The sequence below is a fragment of the Saccostrea cucullata genome, unplaced genomic scaffold, assembly GCF_032062105.1.
Source record: "Saccostrea cucullata isolate Sc308-1 unplaced genomic scaffold, CSIRO_AGI_Scuc_v1 ctg1649, whole genome shotgun sequence".
In the NCBI taxonomy this organism is placed as follows: domain Eukaryota; kingdom Metazoa; phylum Mollusca; class Bivalvia; order Ostreida; family Ostreidae; genus Saccostrea; species Saccostrea cuccullata.
The window spans coordinates 50,889-74,279 of NW_026919498.1; the positions used below are offsets into that span (position 1 = coordinate 50,889).

Genomic DNA, 23,391 nt, shown 5'->3' on the forward strand with positions numbered 1-23,391 from the left:
TTGGATGCGATGTCTGTTTTAGTATTTTATTAATAAACTATGCGTACATTCTGCAGACAAGTGATGCTGTCGTGTGTTTGTATGCAGATTCATTGAAAAAGTAATGGAAGGGCCTTAATAAATCGATTTATTGCAAGGGCATACCCTCAATGTATCTTGTCAATATTTTACACATAAACTCAACAAGCATTAGGATATTTGAAAACTGCTGCGAACCTCATGAAATCTTGCAAATAAATTAATTATAGCTATATTCAACTTTGTTGACCAGCAAAATATTCAACCTGCCGTCCAACAAATTAAATTTTAGCAATTAAAAAAGGGAATCTATATAGATTCGCAGCACTTTTCATAAACTACATATAGTGTTGAAAAGGATTATAATTTAAACTAAGATTTTTTAACTTGGTTATGCCCTTGCAACATTGGAATTTATAAATGACCTCTAAACTGCAAGTATAATTGCTAAAATTATGTGACGTCGACATCACGTGACAAATCTAAATGTCCCCGACATGTAGATTTAAACCACATTACATTCTTTTGATACCAGTGAAGTCCTAAAAAGAATCGCACATCCTAATAAAGCATATATTTTTACCTTAAAAAATCGCCGATATTTATGTTCCCCAAACGAAGTTGGGGAACATATTGTTTTTACTCTGTTTCTTATTATTATTATTATTATTATTATTATTATTTTTCTTCTTCTTCCTGGGTACTTTTTTGTCCGGGAATGATCTCGTAAACTATACATCCGACTAAGGTGAAATGTTTTTAGGGTCAGTAGACATGTTATGTAGATTTGCGGAACGAAGGTCATTTTGCGCGCACGTGCTTGCAAGAGCGTGCACGTGCAACATGTGAAATGACCGATTTAATTGATATAGGCGTAACTTTTAAAATTTTTGATGAAATGCTTTGAAACTTATAATATAAGGATATATTAGAAGCATAGATAATATGACATGGTCAAAATAGCAAGATCTCACGCGCATGCACGTGCGCTTCGTTCTGATTGGCTGAAACTAAAGTCTCAATATCTTTCTTGTTTTTTGACGAAATCCTTTGAAATTTTGAAAATAGCCATGCATTAGTAAATCCTACAACATGATATATAGCAATTATCATGAAAACACGTGCATGCACGTACGCTGCAATCTGATTGGCTTAAACTTTAAATAGCTATAACTCCCTTGATTTTCAACCAAATAGGATGGGATTTGGAACATAGATAGATATACTGGACTACTACAAGAAAATATGGTCACCATGCACATGCACACACGTGCATGTTCGTGCGCTGCAATCTGATTGGCTGAAACTTTAACAGCTATAACTCCCTTCGTTTTCAACCAAACGGGGTGAGATTTAGAACACAGATAGATGTAACGGACATCTACAAGAAGATATGGTTACCATGCTCATGTATGCACGTGCGTGCATGTGAAATGAGCAAAATAAAAAAAAACACTTGAATGAGCGTATCTTTTTAATACTTTTGGATTAAATACTTTAATATTTAGTATATTTAAATATATAGATTGTGTAGACAAGATGATATGGTCATTACGCACATGCATTCACATGCACACGCGTGTAATGCTAAAATTTGAATGAACTTTGTACACTTTTGGGTAAACGTTGTTAAAGTCTCAAATGCATCGAGTTTGTCTTATTTAATGAAGCTTACAGGGAATATGGCACCAAAAGGGAGTTGGGGAGCGTTTGGGGAACATCTGTAACGGTCCCCGTTACAATTAGCACTAGTTCCATTTGTAACCCTAACTGTGCTGCAAACAGGACCATTTTGTCGAAACAAAACACAGACGCACAGAGAAACCATGTTCAATATATCTTTACGTTATTATGAATAGCTGTTCGAATTTTGAATTTCAACTTAAAATATCTAAAAAATTCTTCCCTAGTCCACCTACGGTCATTTTTTTATTCAAACAATGTCTTACTCTATAGGTTTCTGTGTTTTTCCTCCGACAAAGTGAAACATTGAAAATTGGAGAGTTGATCCAAAAGTAATGTCACAACCGCATTAAATTCTTTAATAATCAATAATTTTGTTGAAAACAATATTTGACGTATAAATACCACTACTATGATTTTGTTTTGCCATTCAAAGATTTCATTTCATAATATGAAATATTTCTTTTGAAGATTAAGATATAATCAACGAATGTGCTTTTTAAAGATTTTAACTCTATTTATGTTGCTATATTTACATTTTCAAATTCTTCCCTTTAAATACCACTATACTGAAAGTAATGTGTATCTTTAACTGCAGGTTCTTCGAACGTAATAAACGTTCGACGTAATTTCTCAGTGACGTCATAAAGGGTCGATACACATTCAATGGATTACATGTAGGCCTATGCCGTTGAGTTTGAAATATAAAACATTTTACACATTAAAAGTTATAATCAGGCAAATATAAAATATGAATAAGTAAAAAATGTAAATATAAGTAATAAGGTATTATTTTATCGGACAATAAACATAGATTGGTACGAGATCAAATTCAACATCAAGGCTTTTTGGAATTTGATCTCGTGACCAAATCGTATTCATATTCCAATATATGTTTTAAAAAAGATATCTTATTTCTTAAATAACTCTTGTTTTGAGTTGTACTATTAAAATCATTTTAATGTTGCCCAAACGTTTTTTCTAAATTGATCTTATGCGTAAATCGTATGTTTAATCAGATTCAAAATAAGTGTAAAAGAGAAACGTTCGAATTGTTGTCGTTTGACGATAATTATAAACGAGACCAAACGTTGAGTTTATTTTAATATTATTTGATCTGTAATGTTTTGGAATTTACTAGAATTGTATCACAATCTGTTTATAATTGATTTGACACGTAAGCAAAGTTAGCTCTCTGACTCTCACAGAGTTCAGTAACCTACTGACATTATTCTGAAATTGAGTCACGTACATTTCCTGTTTCCCAGGCTCCAAAGACTATAAAATATAAGACGATTTTGGTACAAAGACACTTACTTGCTAACTGATATCCAATGTAGTCAGGCTGTATATATATTTGTGCTTATTAGATAAACTATATAAAATATATACCGGTGTTGTTTCTGATATATTACATGATCAATTATATATCATATACACAATCAGGCTTTATGATAAACAATTTGATTTTAACTTTTCAATCGTCAACTTCCCTAACCTATGCAGTAATATACCTTCATCATCTGTATACGGGGTATATGTTTTTCAGCTGATTCGATACACAAGAACATGTTCTACCTATTTATTATATACCTAATGTGTATCATTCAATATTACTGTCAATTTTATGCAATCACGTGACGTGTCGACTTTCCGGTGGTTTTCTGATTCTCTATCACCACTCTCTGAAACTGATGACGCAGTACGCAGAAATATGACGTTATTTTTCTGGCGCGTTAAAAATTCCTTTGTTCAATGCTTTGTTTATTGGATCAATGTTATTCTATTGATCTCTAAAGGATTATTTTAATATATTTAGCAAGTTATAATTGGGCATATAATAAATTTATCATTATAACAGTAACTTGATCTGAAGAGCCGTATCACGTCTCGTTGACAAGCGCGGATCATCAGATCAAACTCGACGCTTCGCGTCTCGTTAGATCTGATGATCCGCGCCTGTTAACTTGACGTGATACGACCCTTTGGATCAAGTTACTGTTATAATATCATATATGTACAATTTCTAAAACGAGGTAAATTATTGACAGACAATATGACGAAACAAGAATATCAGCCCTCTCGCTAAGAGTCATCATTTCGTCCTTGTCAGCATATACAACTTAGCATTAAGTCAAATGCTGACTGACATTTTTCGGACTACTTGTTAGGCCATTATTTATTATTGTCGACGGATTTTTCTGTTAATTTCCCAATCATGAAAAGAAGTACACGGTGGATGTTACGAGTCAGCAGGGGATGCTCACTCCTCCATGGCACCTGATCCCACATGTGATTTTTTTATAGGTCCATGTTTGCTCTGCTCCTATTTTGTATTGTTTCATGGACTTTGAGCTTGAATATATCTCCATATATTTCATAAAGTATTGCCTATATCTGAATGTTTTAGGGCAAAAGTCAAACTTACATAATGACATATTATACTGAATTTTTTATGAATATTTTCGAATTTTAAAGATTTTATAGTATTTATGACATTACTTTTGGATCAACCCTTTAAGAAATACTTATGTTTGAGTTATAGTACTAGCCATTTCATATTTTAAAATATATATTTGTTGTTAATCGCTAACAATGTTATAAAGTTCTTAAAAATGTTGTGCTTTTTGTAATTAAATCATGAATATTTATATTTTGTCTTTTCTTCGGTTTTATCTTATTGACATATGAGGAAGGGGTTTTTTTATTTGTCAATGATATTTTTTTTATTTGTCAATGATATTTTAATTACATTTATTCTGTTGCATTAAAGTGAGAGGGAAAATCAATGTGGATATAGGAGGTATGGGCAACTACAGATCTCTGTAACTCACGGGGTAAGGGGGCGCTTGAATCAGTGGACAACATGAAGGTACTTCACATGAGTAATGATTATGACACAAAATTATTTATACCTGGGGAATAGTAGACGTTTCGATCTACTGACACCTAAGGATAAGTGGACACTTAATAGTACTTATATCCAGAGACTAGTAAAGGCCGTAATCTCTATATAATGAAAACGTGTAAAAATAATACAGTAATAGATCTCCAAAAAAAATTCAAGCAAAAAAATCTGTACAAAGATCATAAACAAGGAACCCTGAAAATTCCAGAGTTAGGATCGGGTACATAAGACCCATCGGCAGGGGATGCTCACGATCACGCTTCCATGGCACCTAACCCACCTGTAATCTCTGCCCCTGATTTGTTTGGCTTAATGGACATTTGATTTTGAATAATGTTTGTTTTATTCTGCATTTTAAGATAATATATTGAGTCGGTGTAACGTTGAATATTGACCCCAGTTGAAAATTGACCCGGGGTTCATTTTTCAACCTTGAATATTGAACCAGGGGTGTTTTTTTCAACGTTAAAAATTGAGACCAAAAGTCGTTGAATTTATACCCGGGATCATTTTTCAACAGCTTGATGTTTTTTTTTTATCCCCGATGACTTCAGCGAGTTGAAAATTGACCCTGTTGAATATTGACCCCACCTAAGAGTTAATTTTTTTGAACTTGGAAGTTGTTTTACGGGATGTATCAGTATCTCTATATTTACATTTCGGTTTCAATTTTTTCCCTTTTCAAGAAAAATAGAAATAAACCTATCATCCCGTGTATATATGTACATTTTGATACACTATTTATATTATTTAATTTAGTTATCTTCAAGCATGACAACTTTATTTTTGACAATGTTTTCTAAAATTCATATCAATAAATAACTACATGTACAAAACCATGAAAAGGGCATAAAACAAAAATCCTGGAGATCTGGTTTCTAGAAAGTGAGCCGTATATAATATTAAAGTGATCAGGTAGGCAGAACATCCCATCTAGTTAAATTCAGTTTAAAAATTAACAAAATTAAAAGCCTAAAAATTAGAATGAAACACATAGGTCAAAATGAATCCAATGATACGTTATATTTGTGAAAAGATCAATATAGCGACCATAACATGTAAGTAATGCTGACTTTAAACAAGGTTGGTGAAATCCTTGTAACAAACTTATCTGTCAGTAGCCTGCCTCGGCCTAAAAATCGATCTTTTTCGGAGCATAACCTTGAGAATGAGAACTAGAATTAGAATCTGGGATGGACTAGAAGCTGCACTTCCCACCATCTTTGATATCAACAATTAAAAAACGCCGTCCCTGCAACTTCTTTTGATCTAAACAACTAAAAAGCGCATTCTTCTTCAAAGAAACAGAGAGAGAGAGAGAGAGAGAGAGAGAGAGAGAGAGAGAGAGATCCTAAAGTTTTTCTTGGAAGCGGGGGTATGGTGTCAAAACCTTCTGAAATATTGTGACAAGAAACATAAACAAAATAAATAAACGAAACGCAATAAACAAACAAACAAACAAAAAATGGAAAGGGAAACCTGCCAGTGTTGAAAACCAAATCATGTTTCTCTAATTGGATGGAAGGGCCGCTTCAAAAATTTCTCACAAACTATCCTGTGTTTCCTCGATTCGGGGGTGTTCAATGTTTTATTTTGGCTACTTTATTACAAATATTAAATAACGCTGAAAGTTAGAGTTGTGTATCTAAGGCAAGCATTTTTTGATTAAAAGAACTACAAAAATGAAGAAAACAGCCCAGTCAAAAAAAAAAATCTTTAAATATATATGGTATTCATCCCAAAAAGGGGAGATGACACCCCTTTTACATCCTCTACTTAACAAAATAAATATGTATTAATTGTGAGGTTCGTTCTTGAACTGTTTGATTAACTATGCGAAAAAGATCACTAAACGGAAGCCCGTTGGTGCCACGTACGAAAAATATTTCATCTAGCGGCCGCCACTTGTATATCTGGCGGCCGCCAAATATTTATCCGGCGGCAGCTACATAATATTTGGCGGCCGCCACATAATTTATATGGCGGCCGCCAGATAACACCTGGCTTCCTGATGCGCGCGCATGTTTTAACGTGTGATTTCAGAGGTGGAAACAGTGTAAAAATTATAATAGCGACATCAATCAACCAAACTTGTAAGAAATTTATTATGAACCTACACTCCAATCTACACTTCTAGTAAATATGTTTTTGCATAGAGCAGATTAATATTTGATTTGAATTATGCAAGTATTTGTAGAGTGTTTCGGTTATTAGGAAGCCTCATCAGGGGTCACGGACATAAATCATGGTGTTAGTTTTAGGTGAGACCGGGTTATCTTGTCACCTATATTCTTGTGTTTGCTGTAAGCTATGATTGGTTGAGAATTAAATAAAGTTTTGCATTTTGGATTTCTAAGAATGGTGTTTCAATATTTCAGAATTCGTTTTTTATCATTAACTTTTTATCAATAAGCAGCGGTAGTGTCAGCATCCATCTTTTTAACCCAATAACACTCACCTTTTGCAAAATAATTTATGTGGCGGTTGCCATATAAATTATGTGGCGGCCGCCAGATATATAAATGGCGACCGCCAAATAATAAGTGGCGGCCGCCAGATAAAATATTTTTCGTACGTGGCACCAACGGGCTTCCGTACTAAACCTTTTATTTTGAAAAAATCCGTATTTCAAGTTGGACATTATAAGTTATTAATGTTGTGCATAACTAAATAAGCACGTGCATCATGCGTTAAACTCTCACCATTTTCCAAATACTAATATTAGGAATTTTAAAATTAAAGTAAATGAAGTGTTGTTAGCACAAAAAAAAAAAAAAAAATATACAAATTTATTAACTAAATTGTATATTGTTTAACTATGTTTACTAATATTCTGGATTTACATATACAAATGTACCTCTTTTTAAATAAATATTACACGAAATATTGCAATAATAAGCTACATGAAACTTTGAAATCTATGATATTTTTTCAAATATTTCATTCTAAGAATACAACTGAATTACAGAATTAAGTGTGCATTGATTACATCGGTGTCGGAAGCAAACTGAAAGTTCGGGAGGGGGGGGGGGAGGGGATAATTGAGAAAGAAAGAAAAATTCAAATTTGAAAAAAATTGATAAGAAAAAGAATTCCATTGTCCAAACTAGTAGTCCAAATCCGAAAATCCTACTGAGGGGGGGGGGGGGTTAGGGTTGGGGTTGGATGCAATATCTTTTTTTTAAAAAACACTACCACTTGCTCTTCTTTTTTACTACATGTTGAAAGCAGGTGGGGACTAAACCAACACATTGTTCAATGCCTAAATTATGTCTATCTTTGCAAAAAAAGGGGTAAGCATCCCTACCCCCCCCTCCTCCCCCGTTACAAACGCCTATGAATTAAATCACAGTTGTGAAAACCAAGTCATCAATACGTGATTTTATGCTGTTGAATTTTGAACTGGTTTCATGATCAAAATTCCACGACCCGGCTTAGTTTTCAACGGATTAGGGTCTAAATTCAACACCTTTGGTATCACTATTCAACGTTGAAAAATGACCCCGGATCAATCTTCAACCCGGGTCAAAATTCAACGTTACACCGGCACAATATGACCTATTTAGTTTTATGATAGATTAACAGTTTTCTTGCTTTCTCATTCTATTTTTATATTGAACTATCACTGAACTTAAACATGTGTTAAAAGAACAAAGTCTCGTTCATCTGTGCGAGTACATTAATTTGAGAAACCCTGTACACAGCAGGGAAAACATTTTTAGCCAGGCTTTGCTGAAAGCAAAACAAAGTCATGGCTATAGACATCTTGATTGACTGTCTTACTATAAATTGCACCGTAAACAAAACCCAAACAGCTTCAAATCTGACGCTTTCGATTAACAAAATAGTCCCATTGCGAGACGATATTCAAACAAGTATTTTTAACATCCTAATCGTTAGTAAAGTTAATGATCAATATTTTTGCTTCAGAATTTAACTGAAAAAGAAATTAGATATTTGCTTTATTGGGATAATTATGACATAACAATTTGTGCACAAACGCGACTGAATGCATAATGTAAGCGAACTATTTTCAATAGCTCGAGCTTTTCAAAATGTTGCAATTGTTGAATAGTCTCATGTTTCATATCGTTTTCGTCGATGTTATGTTAGTGGTAATATTTTGTTTTGATTTTTAGTAAATTTATTGTAAAGTGAATTGGAATTTTAAGAATTAACATGCGTGAAGTCACCCGGGGTTGAACTCTCGACCTATGGAATCTGTCTCTTAGCAATAAGGGAACAGCGCGCTATCTAGGCAAATCAAAAATCTTGCATTCGATGCCGATGGAATTCTCACAGCGCAGCACTATTTAACACGGTATTTAAGAACAGAAGTGAGATACAGTTAATTGGGCATTAGTTTTATAAGAGGATCGTTACCAATACACGTTCTATAAAATTATTTTTATTTACAACAACTCTTTAACTAACATAACTGCCCTATGTGAAGAAACATTAAAATACATGAAGAAAGCACAAAGAAATTCACTTGTATAAGGATATCCATTTCCAACCCAGCCCGGGGTTGAACTCTAAGAGACAGATCCCGTACGTCGAAAGTTTAACCCCGGGTTGGGGTTTTCTATTTTATGATGACGGACTGAGTCGTTTTCTATAACATGATGACGGAGTGAGTCGTTTTCTATAACATATGGTGACAGACTAAGTCGTTTCCTATAACATGATGACGTCTCAGTCGTTTTTTATAGCATGATTACGAACTGAATCGTTTTCTATATCATGATAACAGACTTTGTTGTTTTCTATAATGATGACGGAGTGAGTCAATTTCTATAATAACAAGATGACGGACTGGGTCATTTTCTATAATGTGATTATGAACTGAGTCGTTTTCTATAACAAAAAAAGGAAAGAACTGTGTCGTTTTCTGTAACATGATGTCGGACGTAGTCGTTTTCTATAACATGATGACGTCTCAGTCGTTTTCTATAACATGATTTCGAACTGAATCGTTTTCTATATCATGATAACGGACTGTGTTGTTTTCTATACGATGACGGAGTGAGTCAATTTCTATGATAACATGGTGACGGACTGAGCCGTTTTTCTTAACATGATGATAGACTTAGTCGTTTTATGATTATTTCATTACTCGGACGTCTTTTTCTATGATAAAGTGACATATAAAAGAGGAACATAGATACTTGAGGCACTATACGCTTTTTTAATGAACTGCTTTATCCTTTAGAAAAGGATTATAATTGAACTAAAAAGGACGAAGTTTCATTAATCAGTACCAGTACATTAATTTCAGAAACTCTGGACATTGTTTGGTAAACTAGCATTTATCTAAAATTTATGAAGAATATATTTACTCTATGATGTATTCATATCTAATATTTTGTTGAATATAGTGTAGATCTTTGCAAGATGCATTAATTTTTCTCTTTATTTGAAATGAAAACAAATCATTATTTCTAATCCCATGTCATTTTGATCTGAGTTTTATCACGAAAAAAAAATTTGCATGTCAGCAAGTTAATCATTGTCCATATTTCGCAATGTTTGCGAAACTATTTAACGGCATATTCATTAAAATTGTTTTTGTTCTAAATTGATTTTGAAAATAGGAGATTTTAACTTGAAATACGGCGTCATTTTTCTGACTGATCTATAAGCCTTTACAGTGAATTAATATTTTACTTAAATATGATCCCAGTTATTTGTTTTCCGCTCTGAAAATAAAAACAAAGGCACAACGGGAAGAGTTTTCTTTTCGTTTGCTTAAATCACCTGGTATCATAGCGAGATATTGTGTTTGTTCATAATGACTTAAAATTACTTATTTTCAGTTCCGGTATGATGCCCTAATGTTCAGACTAATTCATTTGATATAAAAAATCATTCCACTATAAGATAAAGAACAAATGGATACGCGTTGTTTAGGACACTCAGTTTTATGTTGAATTCGTCTAGCAATAACTAATTGATTAATCAATAGCCTGCCTCAGTTTAACACTATCGATCATACTCTTTAGATTTCCTTACATATGGAAATAAATGTGACGGAAATTATGTCACTTTTCATAATATTTAGTAATACAAATATGAAATGACTCGAAATAATCACAAAGGTTTCTTAAGAATTCTTGCTTATAGATTCACAACTCAACCAGAGAAATGAACACACATCATTACTTCAAATTCACATATGTTACTGGTAATTTTATCGGGATATAAAAATTGACCATCAGTTTTTGTTCTCTTTTCCCATTTTTCCTTGTGACAAAAATGAACAGATAGCAATCTAAATCATCAAAAAACTGTGACTTAACAATTATTTATTATCTGCACAGTTTTTTAAACCCATGCTCTTTTAGAGAGGTCTTTGTCTTTTTTTTTGGAATCAGTCTTAATATTTCTGTTTTTTCTAATTTGTTAAACTCAATTTTTAAAGTTAAAAATGAAACTTAAGGTATTGCATTATTTTATCAAAAAATCTTTTAATATCTTGGATATTTAGTCATACAGTTAGACAAAGAATGATACTTACAGGCGATTCAAAAACATGGTGGTGACAATTTACAGATCATGGACAAAGTATAATCAAAGTACTGAAAGTACTGAAAAGCGGTTACCATGCTTTCATCGAACATATACAGTGTACAATAACAAAAAATGCATTGAATGATGATATTAAAGTAGGCATGCATATCTTTTATAACCAATAACATCCCAGACTGATGTCACAAATGTTTGTTTCAATATATCAACCTGCGATTTTCAGTTTGAAAGACAGAAAGTTCAATTTCAAAAATTTCTCCCTAATTGTCTCCATTAGTGGCGTCCAAAAGTGCTCAGAACGAAAAAAAAATTATGTTGATGTTGCAAATTTTATTGGCTTTCATGCTCTATTGATTCTGTAATTAGGTAACTGTAAAGGCTCTATAGCAAACAACTCAAAAAGGAAATAAATTGATAATTCAAATTCTTTACATTAATTGATTTGGAGTACTGTACATAGATCTTTAGCTGGCTAGTCTGAGAAAAACGGATGGACGAGCAGAGATTAATTACGGTAATTTCAGAGAGCTTCGGTTTTGAAGGCTCACTTCGGGTCAGCAGGTGGGTTCATTCTACCTATTCCCACTTTTTGAAAATCAATTTTTCCCTGGAAACAAAGCTTTTATCATCTTTTAAATAATTTCGATTGAGAAAAAAAGGAGAAGAAAACAAACGTTTCTTTATGGAAGTAATCCATAACTGTACAACTTACAGATGTATTCAGTATTTTTATATAAAGGCTTTCTTCATGTACTAGTATTAACTAAGTTAATTAAAGGGATGCCTTAATATTTTGAAAAATGAAACTCGATCGAGAGATTCTCCGATGTTTTGCAGTCAGTAATAACCTTAAACCCCTTTAGCCAGTAATTAACCCGTCCTCCCTGTGCCCAGTGGCATAATTCGGTCAAATATTTATTGTTCATGAGGGGTGCCTTATAATTAATCACAGGCACCTGAATTTTTTTCAGTAAGTCTCTAAATTAGCCAAATATCGAAACATTCTACTCCCTCTATATACAAATACACAAGGTGTCCAATGCCATTTTGACCACCTGTTCGATTCAGGCTTAAATTTAACACATAAATCGGAAATGCCTACTGGTTTTCTTGTAGCATTGGGTTCAAATATGATATTTCTCGCTATACATTTCTTCCTAAAGTTTAATTCTAATGCGTTGATAATGTTATCTGCTAAACTTCATGCTGATTTCGAATTTCGTCACAGGGCCCGATCGCCATCAGCTGATGTCACGGAAATTTAATCTCGACACCAAATGCTCCTATATATACACTTTTTTTAATACAACAATTATAGATTTATTTCATTGACAAACAAAATCAGAAAAAAATAAAAAACCGAAAGATTATGTTGTTTTGGTAGTCTTGATTTTATTTAACATATGTTATATGTGTTAGAAACAAATCATAGGTACTAGATAGAGGCTTTGTGGAACTTTTGTTGTCGATAGGTAGCGCCTTATGGAAGTTTCCGGTTTTGATAAAAATCGGACACATGCCATAAAGCGCTTAGCGAAGCTAACCGCTTAAAAAGGAATTTGGGAGTGCCTTCTTAAGCTATCAGTGACCTGTTTAGGCTATTGGATAAGACGTATGTGTGGAATTCTATTCATTAGATTTGTAAACTTAGAATTTTTTAAAATATAAAAAAAACTACATTTGATGTATGCACTTGATCTATTCCTCTATAACATATGCCTTAACAATCATATGAAATATAACATGTAAATCAATCTTTCTTATTTCATGTAATAATTAATCGCTATAACAACCAATTAATATCAAAAATGTTAATTTAAAAAAATCAATGAAAAAAAATGTTTTACATAAATAATTCTCATTAGCTTGTTCTATTTCAAAATATATCTCAAATAGAACAAGTTCGTGGGTATCTAAATCACTCGTGAGGCACAATATGCAGTTGATAATGGAAGATCATATCGATATGTACTACTATCTGAAGTATAATAATGGTGTTTTTTTTTACTTCAAGTTCAGTGAGAATAATTGATTTCATATAAATATTTAATTTTGACTAATCACAAGGTACATACTTGTATAAAATCCATGATCAAATAATTAACGTTTCTTGTATATATATTTCTTCAAACAATTATTACCCTTCGTTATTTCTTAATCTTATTTAAATCAGGGATACATTTCTAACAGTGATTAATTCAAAATGTACCACATTTCAGTTTTTTTTTTATTTCTCGTGAATTTGTACATGTATTTGTTTCTGGAAAATGAAGGTGTTTTTGTTGGTCTTACAAATTCATGTTTTGACTTTAAATCCTTTCTTCTTAACGTTTTATTGAAGAACAAACGAAATTGGACTAATTTAACTAAATGATTTATTAGTATTTTTCTCCTCCATTGAATTCTACTGTAGACAATTAACTTAAGTATCATCGCGGTGGGCTTTAATACATTCAAATCAAGAAATAACAAGAGAAACGTCATCTGAGACCTAATCAATCATAATCGACATCTTTAAGGAAAGCTATAAAGTTTTGTCTGATTAAGTTAGAATTCCAAAACAGCTTCTCAACCAGAAGCCAAAGACCAACAATGTTTGATGTGTCGTTGACAAAAACTGTTGTAATAGTTTCAGCAACATTTCAAAAAGTGATCAGTCTCTATTACATTGGTCAGTTTCTAGGCCTGCTACATGCGGGATGCTCGCAGTGCTTCGACCCTAAAACTTTGATCATTAGCAATGTGGAGAATACCTCAGTCCCTGGTTTTCACATCTTGACCAATACTGACATTGGAAAATGTATGATGGTTTGTAACAGGTTTACGTTATGTCGCTCAGTGGATTGGATGCGAGAAGAAAAGACATGTCGGCTAAACACAAGATTTGCTACACAAAATATTAGTGATTTAATGACCCAGGGCCGCTCAATTCACGTCGACCGAGAACATTTCCCAAAGGTAAAAATATACGTTAATCTTTCATATGAAAAATATATTTTATTACATTTCAAATGAACCACAATATTGATTTTTTGTTATTTTTAGCACTGCGTTGGCAACTGTGTAAATCCTACCTGTACAGAGGACGCCATCTGTATAAACGGTGAATGTGTACAAGTATTAAAAGGTAATAAATGATTTCCAGTCCACTCTTGCTTTGGATGACCCCCAAAATAAGTAAAAATTCTTTTAATTTTCTTGAACTTTAGTTTATCGATTGTTAACTCAACATTTCTTTTGTTTTCTAGATGCTTATAATTATTGGCTTTTAACTCATAAAACGTTTAAATTCTATAGTTCTAGAAACAAAATTGTACGACGTCATTTTTTCTTTCTCAACTTTACTTATTTATGTAGCAATATCTCGTTAACTCCTGCTTACAGTATGATGTTTACGCCTCCTAACTTATTCAATACTTAATAAAATGCATTGTGTATACTTACTTATTTACTTAGTCCTCCTCTTTTCTTGTGGAGCATATAGCTACTACAGTCGTTCTCTACCTTACTCTGTTTTGGGCTGTTCTTTTTGCCTTATTCCAGGTCTTTTCAATGTTTTCAATCTCTTTCAACCTTGTTCACCTCCAACTGTGTAATGGTCGCCCTTGTTTTCTCTGATCTTGTGGATTCCAGTCCAATGCCTCTCTAATGATGCTGTTTTGGGGCTTTCTCCATGTATGACCAATCCACTGCCATGCTCGTTTCTTAATCTGGAGGGATGTTGGATCGTGGCTGGTAGGCTCCAGTAGCTGTTCATTTGATATTCTAATTGGCCATGTCACTTTAGAAATGCGTCGTAGACATTTGTTGGTAAATACCTAGAATTTTTGTTGTAATCCTGTTGTTAGTCTCCAGGTTTCACACCCCTAGAAAAGCACTGAATTAACATTGGTATTAAATATTCTGATTTTTCACTTAGTGTACTGGAACTCCAGACAGGTTTGAGCATTGCGAAGGCTTGTCGGGCTTTGCTTATTCTGGCTTGAATGTCTTCGTCTGAACTACCTGTATTACTAATGATGGACCCTTAGTAAGTAAATTGTTCCACCTCTTCCAGTTCTTCCCCCTCGATTGTGATTGATCCACCTTACGCATTAAGTATAATCACTGTTTAAACAAGGTGAGCTACTGACAGATAAGTTGATGTTACAGGAATTAACAACCTTTTTTAAATTTGTAATAATAATAATTTTGTAAATTATTTGCTCTGTATGATGACTATGGTTGTATTTTATTTGAACTGTTTTATTAGATTTTATCATATCTGGAAATCCCTCTATCTCTAAATAATGAAATTTTATAATACACTGTATATAGAATATTTAAAACACCATGTTTTGCCAAAAAAATGGACAATATTGTATACGGGATTAATTTCACGGGTTGTAATTCTCACGTTTTTCTCTCATCTGACACGATCGCGGTTTCTTGAATTCGTGGAATTGGGATATAATAAAAGTTACCTCCCTTTTCTATATCCGTCTAATTCATAAAATAGATATATGTAAACGACATTAATCAGCGTCATATCTTTATTTCACTAACAGTAGGGTAGGTTAATTGATTGATTGATTATGTATTGTTTATCGTCCCTCTCGATTTGGAAACGTCACCGTATGCCGGTGAAGGGCTTCAAATTTAGACCTATACTCGGCACTCAGGGCCATTGAGCAGTGAGGGTTCTTTATTGTCCCAACGCCCACCGTGGCACGGGACCTACGTCTTTAAGGTCATATCCGAAGACCCGTGACTTTCACTTCTAGTGCCGAGTGCCTGGCGAAGGAACAGTCACTACCTATGTTTACGTCTTAAGTATGACGCGGCACCGCGAACGAGAATCGAACCCGGGCCTCCCAATCACGAAGCGAACGCTCTACCACTGGGCTACCATGACCGGTGTAGGGTAGGTAAATATAAAATATTTTGATTTTATCATTGATTTACAATTAATTAAAAGAGGTGCAGTTATCAAAAGTCCTTGACTATAAATGTCAATTTATTTTCCCATAAGCTATTACGAGGAGTGTATGTACACCTCCAAGATCTTCAAAACAACGCGGTCAAAAAAAACTGGATTGTAATAAATGTGTTAATATAGGTCGACAAAACAATATCCTTCCAAATTTTGAGACAGTGCGATAGTTATTTGAATGATCTTTTAGGAACAAAATTGTCGATAAAATTGATATACATGATAATTCATTTAACAAATACACGTGGTATCTTGATTTACGCACGGGTAATTAAAAACCCGTGGTCTACGTGTTTTCTTCACGAAATATGTAGTCTTGGCTATTAGAGCAGCTTATTAACATATAGCCTACAGGTATTATCTGCTGATATGAATTAAAGTAAAGAGTTATAATTAAAATAATTGAATGAGAAATACTACATGTACTCGTAATTACTGAAATGACCATGTACAGCAAGCACATGTATATACCTAAACCTATAGTAGTCTGTTCTCAAATTTCCAAATAAAAATGGAAATTGAAACCATTGAAAATATATTCATTGTTTCTTGAATTCACAAATTTATTAACACTGTGCGTATAGCGAATATTAACGCCGCGAGTTATTTTTCCCTTGTAGATTATGCAATTGATGTTATATATTCAAGGTATATAACTTGGCGATAATTTATTTATTAACAAAATTTCATATGGACTTAAGTTTTGGTAACCTGCTGAATGTTCCACATGAAATAGATAACAGACTCTTGCAGATAAGTTATTGAATGTGAGAGTTTAGATTCTCAATAACTTTTGTCATTTATTGAAGGGTTGACTTTTAGGGTTAGGGCTAGTCTGCAAGTCAGGAGGTGCGTGCTATAGAATTCTATAGAAAACATATGTAATATTTGCTTGTGCCCCCTCAAAAATAGCGTCTGATGACTATTTCTTTGCCTGTCAAGGAATATTCAGTTGTTGATAGTGCCCAAAACTGTTATCCAACTAACTGAAATTCCTTCCTTTAGGCCTGATATAGAGCGTTAATTTAAGAATTTTAAATTCTTTTACACGTTAAAAAGAAAAGATATACAAGGACTGCTCAGACATTTTAAAAAGAGACCCAGGCAAAATAGAACAAGATGGAGTGTACGTTCTTTATGCTGACATCCGAAAAGAAGTCTACTGTGACATGACGACAGATGGAGGAGGATGGACGGTGAGTAGTGTGTTTTATTGTCAATGTTATACATCGACAACACCTGGAGAGAGGTCTACTGTGACATGACGACTGATGGAGAAGGGTGGACGGTGAGTTTATTCAAATGATAGCCCTATTTATATCTTCTCATCAGGTTGTTTAAAAAAGACGTCTTTCATCTGAGAATCTACTCAGCAGATGACAAGTTAATCGTTAATGAAGTTAATTAATTATTTACTGGATTGAAATTTTAAAAAATTAGTGAAGGCGTTGAAAGAGTGTGCAATGAAGATATAATGGAGGATATCAAGATATCGAATAGTATTCAATATTAAAGGCAATTAAACAATACAAAATAGGAGCAGAGCAAACACGGACCTCCAAAACATCAGAGATGAGACCACGTGCCATGGAGGAATGAGCATCCCCTGCCGACCGGTCACAACCGCGTATGAAATTGTTCATGCTCTTGCGTATCGAATCAACTGAGATACATAAACTCTGTATGAACAATTTTAAATGAGGTAAATTTTTGACAAACAAGTTGATGAAACAAGAACATCAGCAGTCTTTTTTCAAGTAATTACTTCGTACGTTCTTTGGTCGATACAATGACGTTGTCAGCAAATACAATTTATCATTGTGTCAAATGCTGACCGACTTTTTTCATACTAATTGTTAGTCTACTATTTCTACACCGAATTAACGATTTTTCTGGTAAACCCCCCCCCCCCCCCTGATCATGACAAGGAGCGCACGGCGGGTGTGACCGGTCGGCAGGGGATGCTGACTCTTCCATGGCACCTTATCCCACTTCTGATGTTTTGTAGGTCCGAGTGTGCTCTGCTCCTATTTTGTATTGTTTTATGGACTTTTGGTCTTGAATACTGTTCGTTATCTCCATATGTTTCATCTACAAAATTAAGTTATAAGTTGAATAAATATATGTTGTTACAGGTAATCCAGAAACGAGAAGATGGCGAAGGCGACTTTTACAGAACATGGAAAGAGTACAAAGAGGGATTTGGGAATGTGTCTAAAAACTACTGGATAGGTATGGATTCGTATCATTTCTGTTTCATGGATACTGTAATTTTTCTTTCTTATATGAAATACAGTAAAGAAAGGATGATTAAATAAAAAAAACTCTCTAAATTTCTTCAACACATATATACTAGCATATGTATCTGTAATTCCACTACAATTATTGCCGATATTAAAGAAATGCCACAGTCATTATTCTCTGATAAATTTTGACCGTCATCAAAAGATTATCAGAAAACTTGCACGGCTGTAATGAATATATCATTTAAGAATGCAATATTTATATATGATATATCTCGTCTTCTATGGTTTAAACACAGCCTAAAACAGCTTATTTTTATCGATGAAGTCGTCTGTTCCAGGGATTTCAATACAATACTGGCATTCCTTTTACTGAGTACTATGAAGAAATAAAATCGACAATTTATTTGATTATTTCAAAAATAAGAGATAAAAATTAATCAATATATATGTTACAACAAAATGTATGAATGGTTAAAGGAGATATTAAGGTCAGACGACACGTTCCTCATTAATATATAACTTTTCCTAAGAATTTGTCATTGAAATATAGGTACTAAAACAAGTTTCCTCACAAAAAATTAGGGTACATTACCAGGCATTTGGACAAGATACCACAGGGTCATATTTCTTATATAACCTTTATGGGTAATCTTTTGAATGGCATATATCGAAATTTTTGGTGTAGTTATATTTAGAAACATTTTGAATACAATGTAGAAATTAGAAGAGAATGACAAATATGAATATTTTTGATATAATACCCAGAGATACAAATTATAAATTTGAGGAACGTGTCGTCTGACCTTAATTAAAAAAAAAACAGCGTCATGGACTGTATTTTATTCTGCTATTTTTATTGTTTGGTGTTCCATTTTTTAGTGACACAAGATGATAAAGACATATTTGCAACCAAAGCTAGGTTCACTTTATGCATAGAATGACTCTGTACTTATATAAATTAATTAACTATCACCCTCTTTCCCATTTCATATATCAAAATAACGTAGACACTTGGTGCTTTCATTTCCTATGATAAAATTTCATTTTGAGAATCCAGGCTTTGAGAAATTGCAATGTTCTTGAAAATTGCAGAATACATGTATATTTGACTACCTTCAGCAAAAAATTAATGAACACAGCCAATGATACAAGAAATAAAACATGATTTTTGATCTCCAGAAACCGATTTTCATTATGTTTTTGGATGTTTTGGATCAGAGGTTGTGCTCTATATAAAATAATGAAAAAGAATTATTCAACTTTCCGCCATTTCAAAGGAATTTACGGGATCTGAGAAAAATTACGCATTTTATGACGTTATAATGCATTAACTACAGGGACAATTATTAATTTATTAATAATTTTATTAACAATTATTAATCACGATTAATAGACACATGGCCACCAACACTCCAAGTGATAAATGCTGTATTTGCAACCTAAACTGAGAGGTTTTGATTTTTCAAATTCTCAGGGCCAAATAAGGCCAAAAATGGCTCTTGTTCTTTTATGAATTTTATGAAGAAACAAGATACCTTCAGCTTTTCTTTTGTCAAGTTTCCTTATTTATGTTATAGTTAATATGTAAAATCAGGAATTTCATGTATTTCCTAAACCATTCAGTAAATACATGTATTTACTGGCCGTTTAGGAAATTAATTGTGACTACTAAATACCTAGGAAATTAATGTATTTGCTGAAAACTCTAGCCAATTTAACATGTTCTTACTAAATTACTGCAGTATGCCTATGCTGCATGACTATACATAAATGTATATGCTTTAAAACAAATATACTTAAAGAGGAACAATTATTTTAGCTTTCAACATTAGAATGATGTATTTAAATCAATTGTTGCAATTTTACCATACCTTTTATGTACAATTTTCCAATGCTGACATATACAGTATTTCTTTATTTAATTCTTACAACTTTAAAAATACCCCATAAATGTTTTTTGATTGTTAGTTAATTTAAGTTAAGTTTAATTGTTAGTTAAATTATTTTTAAAAAGTCTCATCATTAAAATATTCTCATTAGTTTCATTATATTATATGCTTTTGTATTTCATAAGATGTCTGGTATTTTTAAAGAGGCAACAGATGAATTGTTTTTATTTATGGAAATTATATGCTAACTGATGTAAAAATTGAATATACTATCTGTGTTTTTTATATATTCATATTTTTAAATTATCTCACCGTAATACAATAAGTAAAGACTTGTAAAAAGTATGAGAAAACTCAGTAATTCCCTCTTTGCATAACATACCGGTATTAGTTATGCTTTATACAAAAAAGATAAGCCGTGTGTGAAGTGTTTCAAATGTACCCCTCCCTTGACAAGTATAAGTCAGCATTGATTAAACACTACATAGATGTAAAGTAATCCAATGTACGTAAATTTTATTCTTCAAATTGCAAAGTAAGCGAGATTGCTCAATTCCAGAATTATTTTCAAAATATAAAAAAATAATTCAGGAGATATTTTTTTACATCTCATACAAAGGGAATGATGCAATCCACACGTTAACAAAGGATAAAACCCAACAACTCCGTGTGGACCTCAAAAGTCATGGTGGAGAACAGGCCTATGCCGTGTACACTACATTTTACATCGGAGATGAAGCCAATAAATATACACTGACAGTATCTGGGTACAGCGGAACAGCGGGTGAGTTGTGTGATCAATATTTATTTGATGAAAACAATTCTAGGTTGGTGTCTGATATATCGTGGATGGTATTAAATGCCGTGGTTTGCATTTAGGACAGACTACATTTGATCATTACAGAAAGTAGCCATCAAATCTGGAAAAAATGATCAACCTGATATAATTCTCTAGTCCGTGAGTAGCACAGCTAATGTGATTTATTTTCAAGAAAAGAGGGGAAAATATAAACACAAGACAGCCTCGTAGCGAGGTTTATATAAAAATGCGGGTATAAATTGAGGTGCAAGAAAAAAATCCAATAAGACTCAAGTGTAAAACACAGAGGGGCTAGAACTTTCCCTTACTTGTTAACGCAAAAAACATTGCACACCTTTTCCCCCGTTGAAACAAAAAATGTTTCAAAGAGTGTGTTGTGAGAAAAGGGCGTACAGTGTTTGAATTTTTATATGTTAATTTACAACGAATCCCTATTCTTAAAACACTGGGAGCCCCCCCCTCCCCATACCTCTTTCTGATCTCCTTAATATATTTGCAATCCCGCAAGAAGTTACGATTAAGACATTCGAATAAAACAAAATGTAATTCAAACTGTGAGTGCGTCCCACTAACTATCAACATAATCGTGTTTTGTTCAATTTCAAAATCAAACTCTTCTAAAATTTCAATATTTCTTTTACCCCCAAATAATCTTAATAAATCTATTAGGCCGTTTTTTGAATTTTGTTTGGATTTTAATTCAAAATATCTCTCCTCTGTCTCGTCGCTGCTGATAATTGTGATTCATTTACAACTATCTTATCTTAAAAGGGTCCTGGTCTTATCCAAAAAATATTGAATGCGGTTTTGTATTATTATTTTTTAAATTGAAAATTTGCAAAATCAATGCTTATGTGGCTATATTTATATGTAAACAGTCAGTTTGTGTCTATATAATCAATACCAAACTGTTATCCCACATTGGTTAAAGGGGCTATTTCGATCTCCTTTAGAAGAAGAGCTTCATATAAAAATATACAAAAAATTTAAAAGTAAAATTTATGAATTTTTTCTTTGCCAAATGATAGTTGACGGATTAAGATACCGTATCTAAAAAAATAAGTAAAATCTGATGGTTAATTTGTGGTTAATTTGTTGACTACCCAGCCTCCTTAAAGGATTTATATAGCGTAAGCATACTATGCCGAAACAGTGCAAAGTTTCTTTTCTTATGAAAATTCGATAGCGCCCTCAAAGGGAATCGAGCTTATGAACCCGAACTTGTCAGTTCCATGCACTACCGGTTACGCTACAAACGCCGTTATCCATAGAACTGTACTATAATATATACAAACAATTTCAAATATTTTACACTATATGTTTTCTAAAATAGTTTCTTGAAAATTTTCCCCTTCACTAAACTAATATTCTCTAAAACTATCTGTACATTATACCTAATGAATGGAACATTAAAAATTAAAGAAAAAGATAATAACGCATTTATAGCACAAGTTGATGTCATAAAAGGAGTGAACTTTTAAAATGAATGCAATAGGTAATAAAACATTGAAAGCAGTGAAAATATTGTCTTTTTTATTAGCATACTAAAACATGTAACAATGTTGTACAATGCCTAAATAGTAGTCAGGGTTTGACACTCGCCTCCGAATGGTGCACCATGTGTCAAACCCTGACTACTATTTAGGCACAGTGCATGCAAAGTACAACCCTATTATATAATTATTTGTTAAAAATGAATATTCCTGTCGGACATTTAAGGTAGGTCCCTAATACTGGACCTACTTGTGATTTTTCAAAAAATTGTTCTCAAATGTTTAGATTGTTCATACTAAAGTATGATGAATTGGAAAAAAGAAGGGGTTGTCAATATTATTACTGAGAGAGAGTTTCTCAAGGGTAGGTACCCCTATTTGTCAATTGACGATATGAGATTCCAATAAAGGTTTCACATAATTTGTACATAAAAACACTAATTTTGATGCTAATGAATGATTTTTCCTATTAAAATCAAAGAAATATATCCAATTAAACAAATTACAGTGAAATTTTATTCTTATTATATTTTCCTTGGTTTTTGGGGACTAAATTGAACAAAATACAACCCTCGACCAGCCCAAAAACTTGGAAGTACAACACTATTAAAATTATTGTAAAAAAAAAATTGACTTGTGATTTTTCAGTCAAATTCTCAAATTATGTTCATCTATGACTATTTGTTAAAATTAAATTAAAAAAACAGCACATTGCCAGCATATATTTTTTCTCAGCACCACCATTTATTTACACGTTTTTTGTCAAATTTGAGATTTATGATAAGGAATTTCAAATGAGGGAAGATAAAAAATCCAGAGCTAATGATGACTTTT

The 23,391-nt window shown here is 32.8% G+C and overlaps 1 protein-coding gene across 1 annotated transcript in view; it reads left to right on the forward strand.

The window, feature by feature from the left end:
- The window catches only part of LOC134232727 (uncharacterized), a 42,496-nt gene that overhangs the window by 13,492 nt on the left and 5,613 nt on the right, over positions 1–23,391 (forward strand). The window contains exons 7-10 of the mRNA XM_062714717.1: positions 3,911–3,949; positions 17,169–17,305; positions 18,245–18,341; positions 20,864–21,028. Coding sequence (XP_062570701.1) covers positions 3,911–3,949; positions 17,169–17,305; positions 18,245–18,341; positions 20,864–21,028 — 438 coding nt within the window. The remainder of the gene's footprint in view (positions 1–3,910; positions 3,950–17,168; positions 17,306–18,244; positions 18,342–20,863; positions 21,029–23,391) is intronic.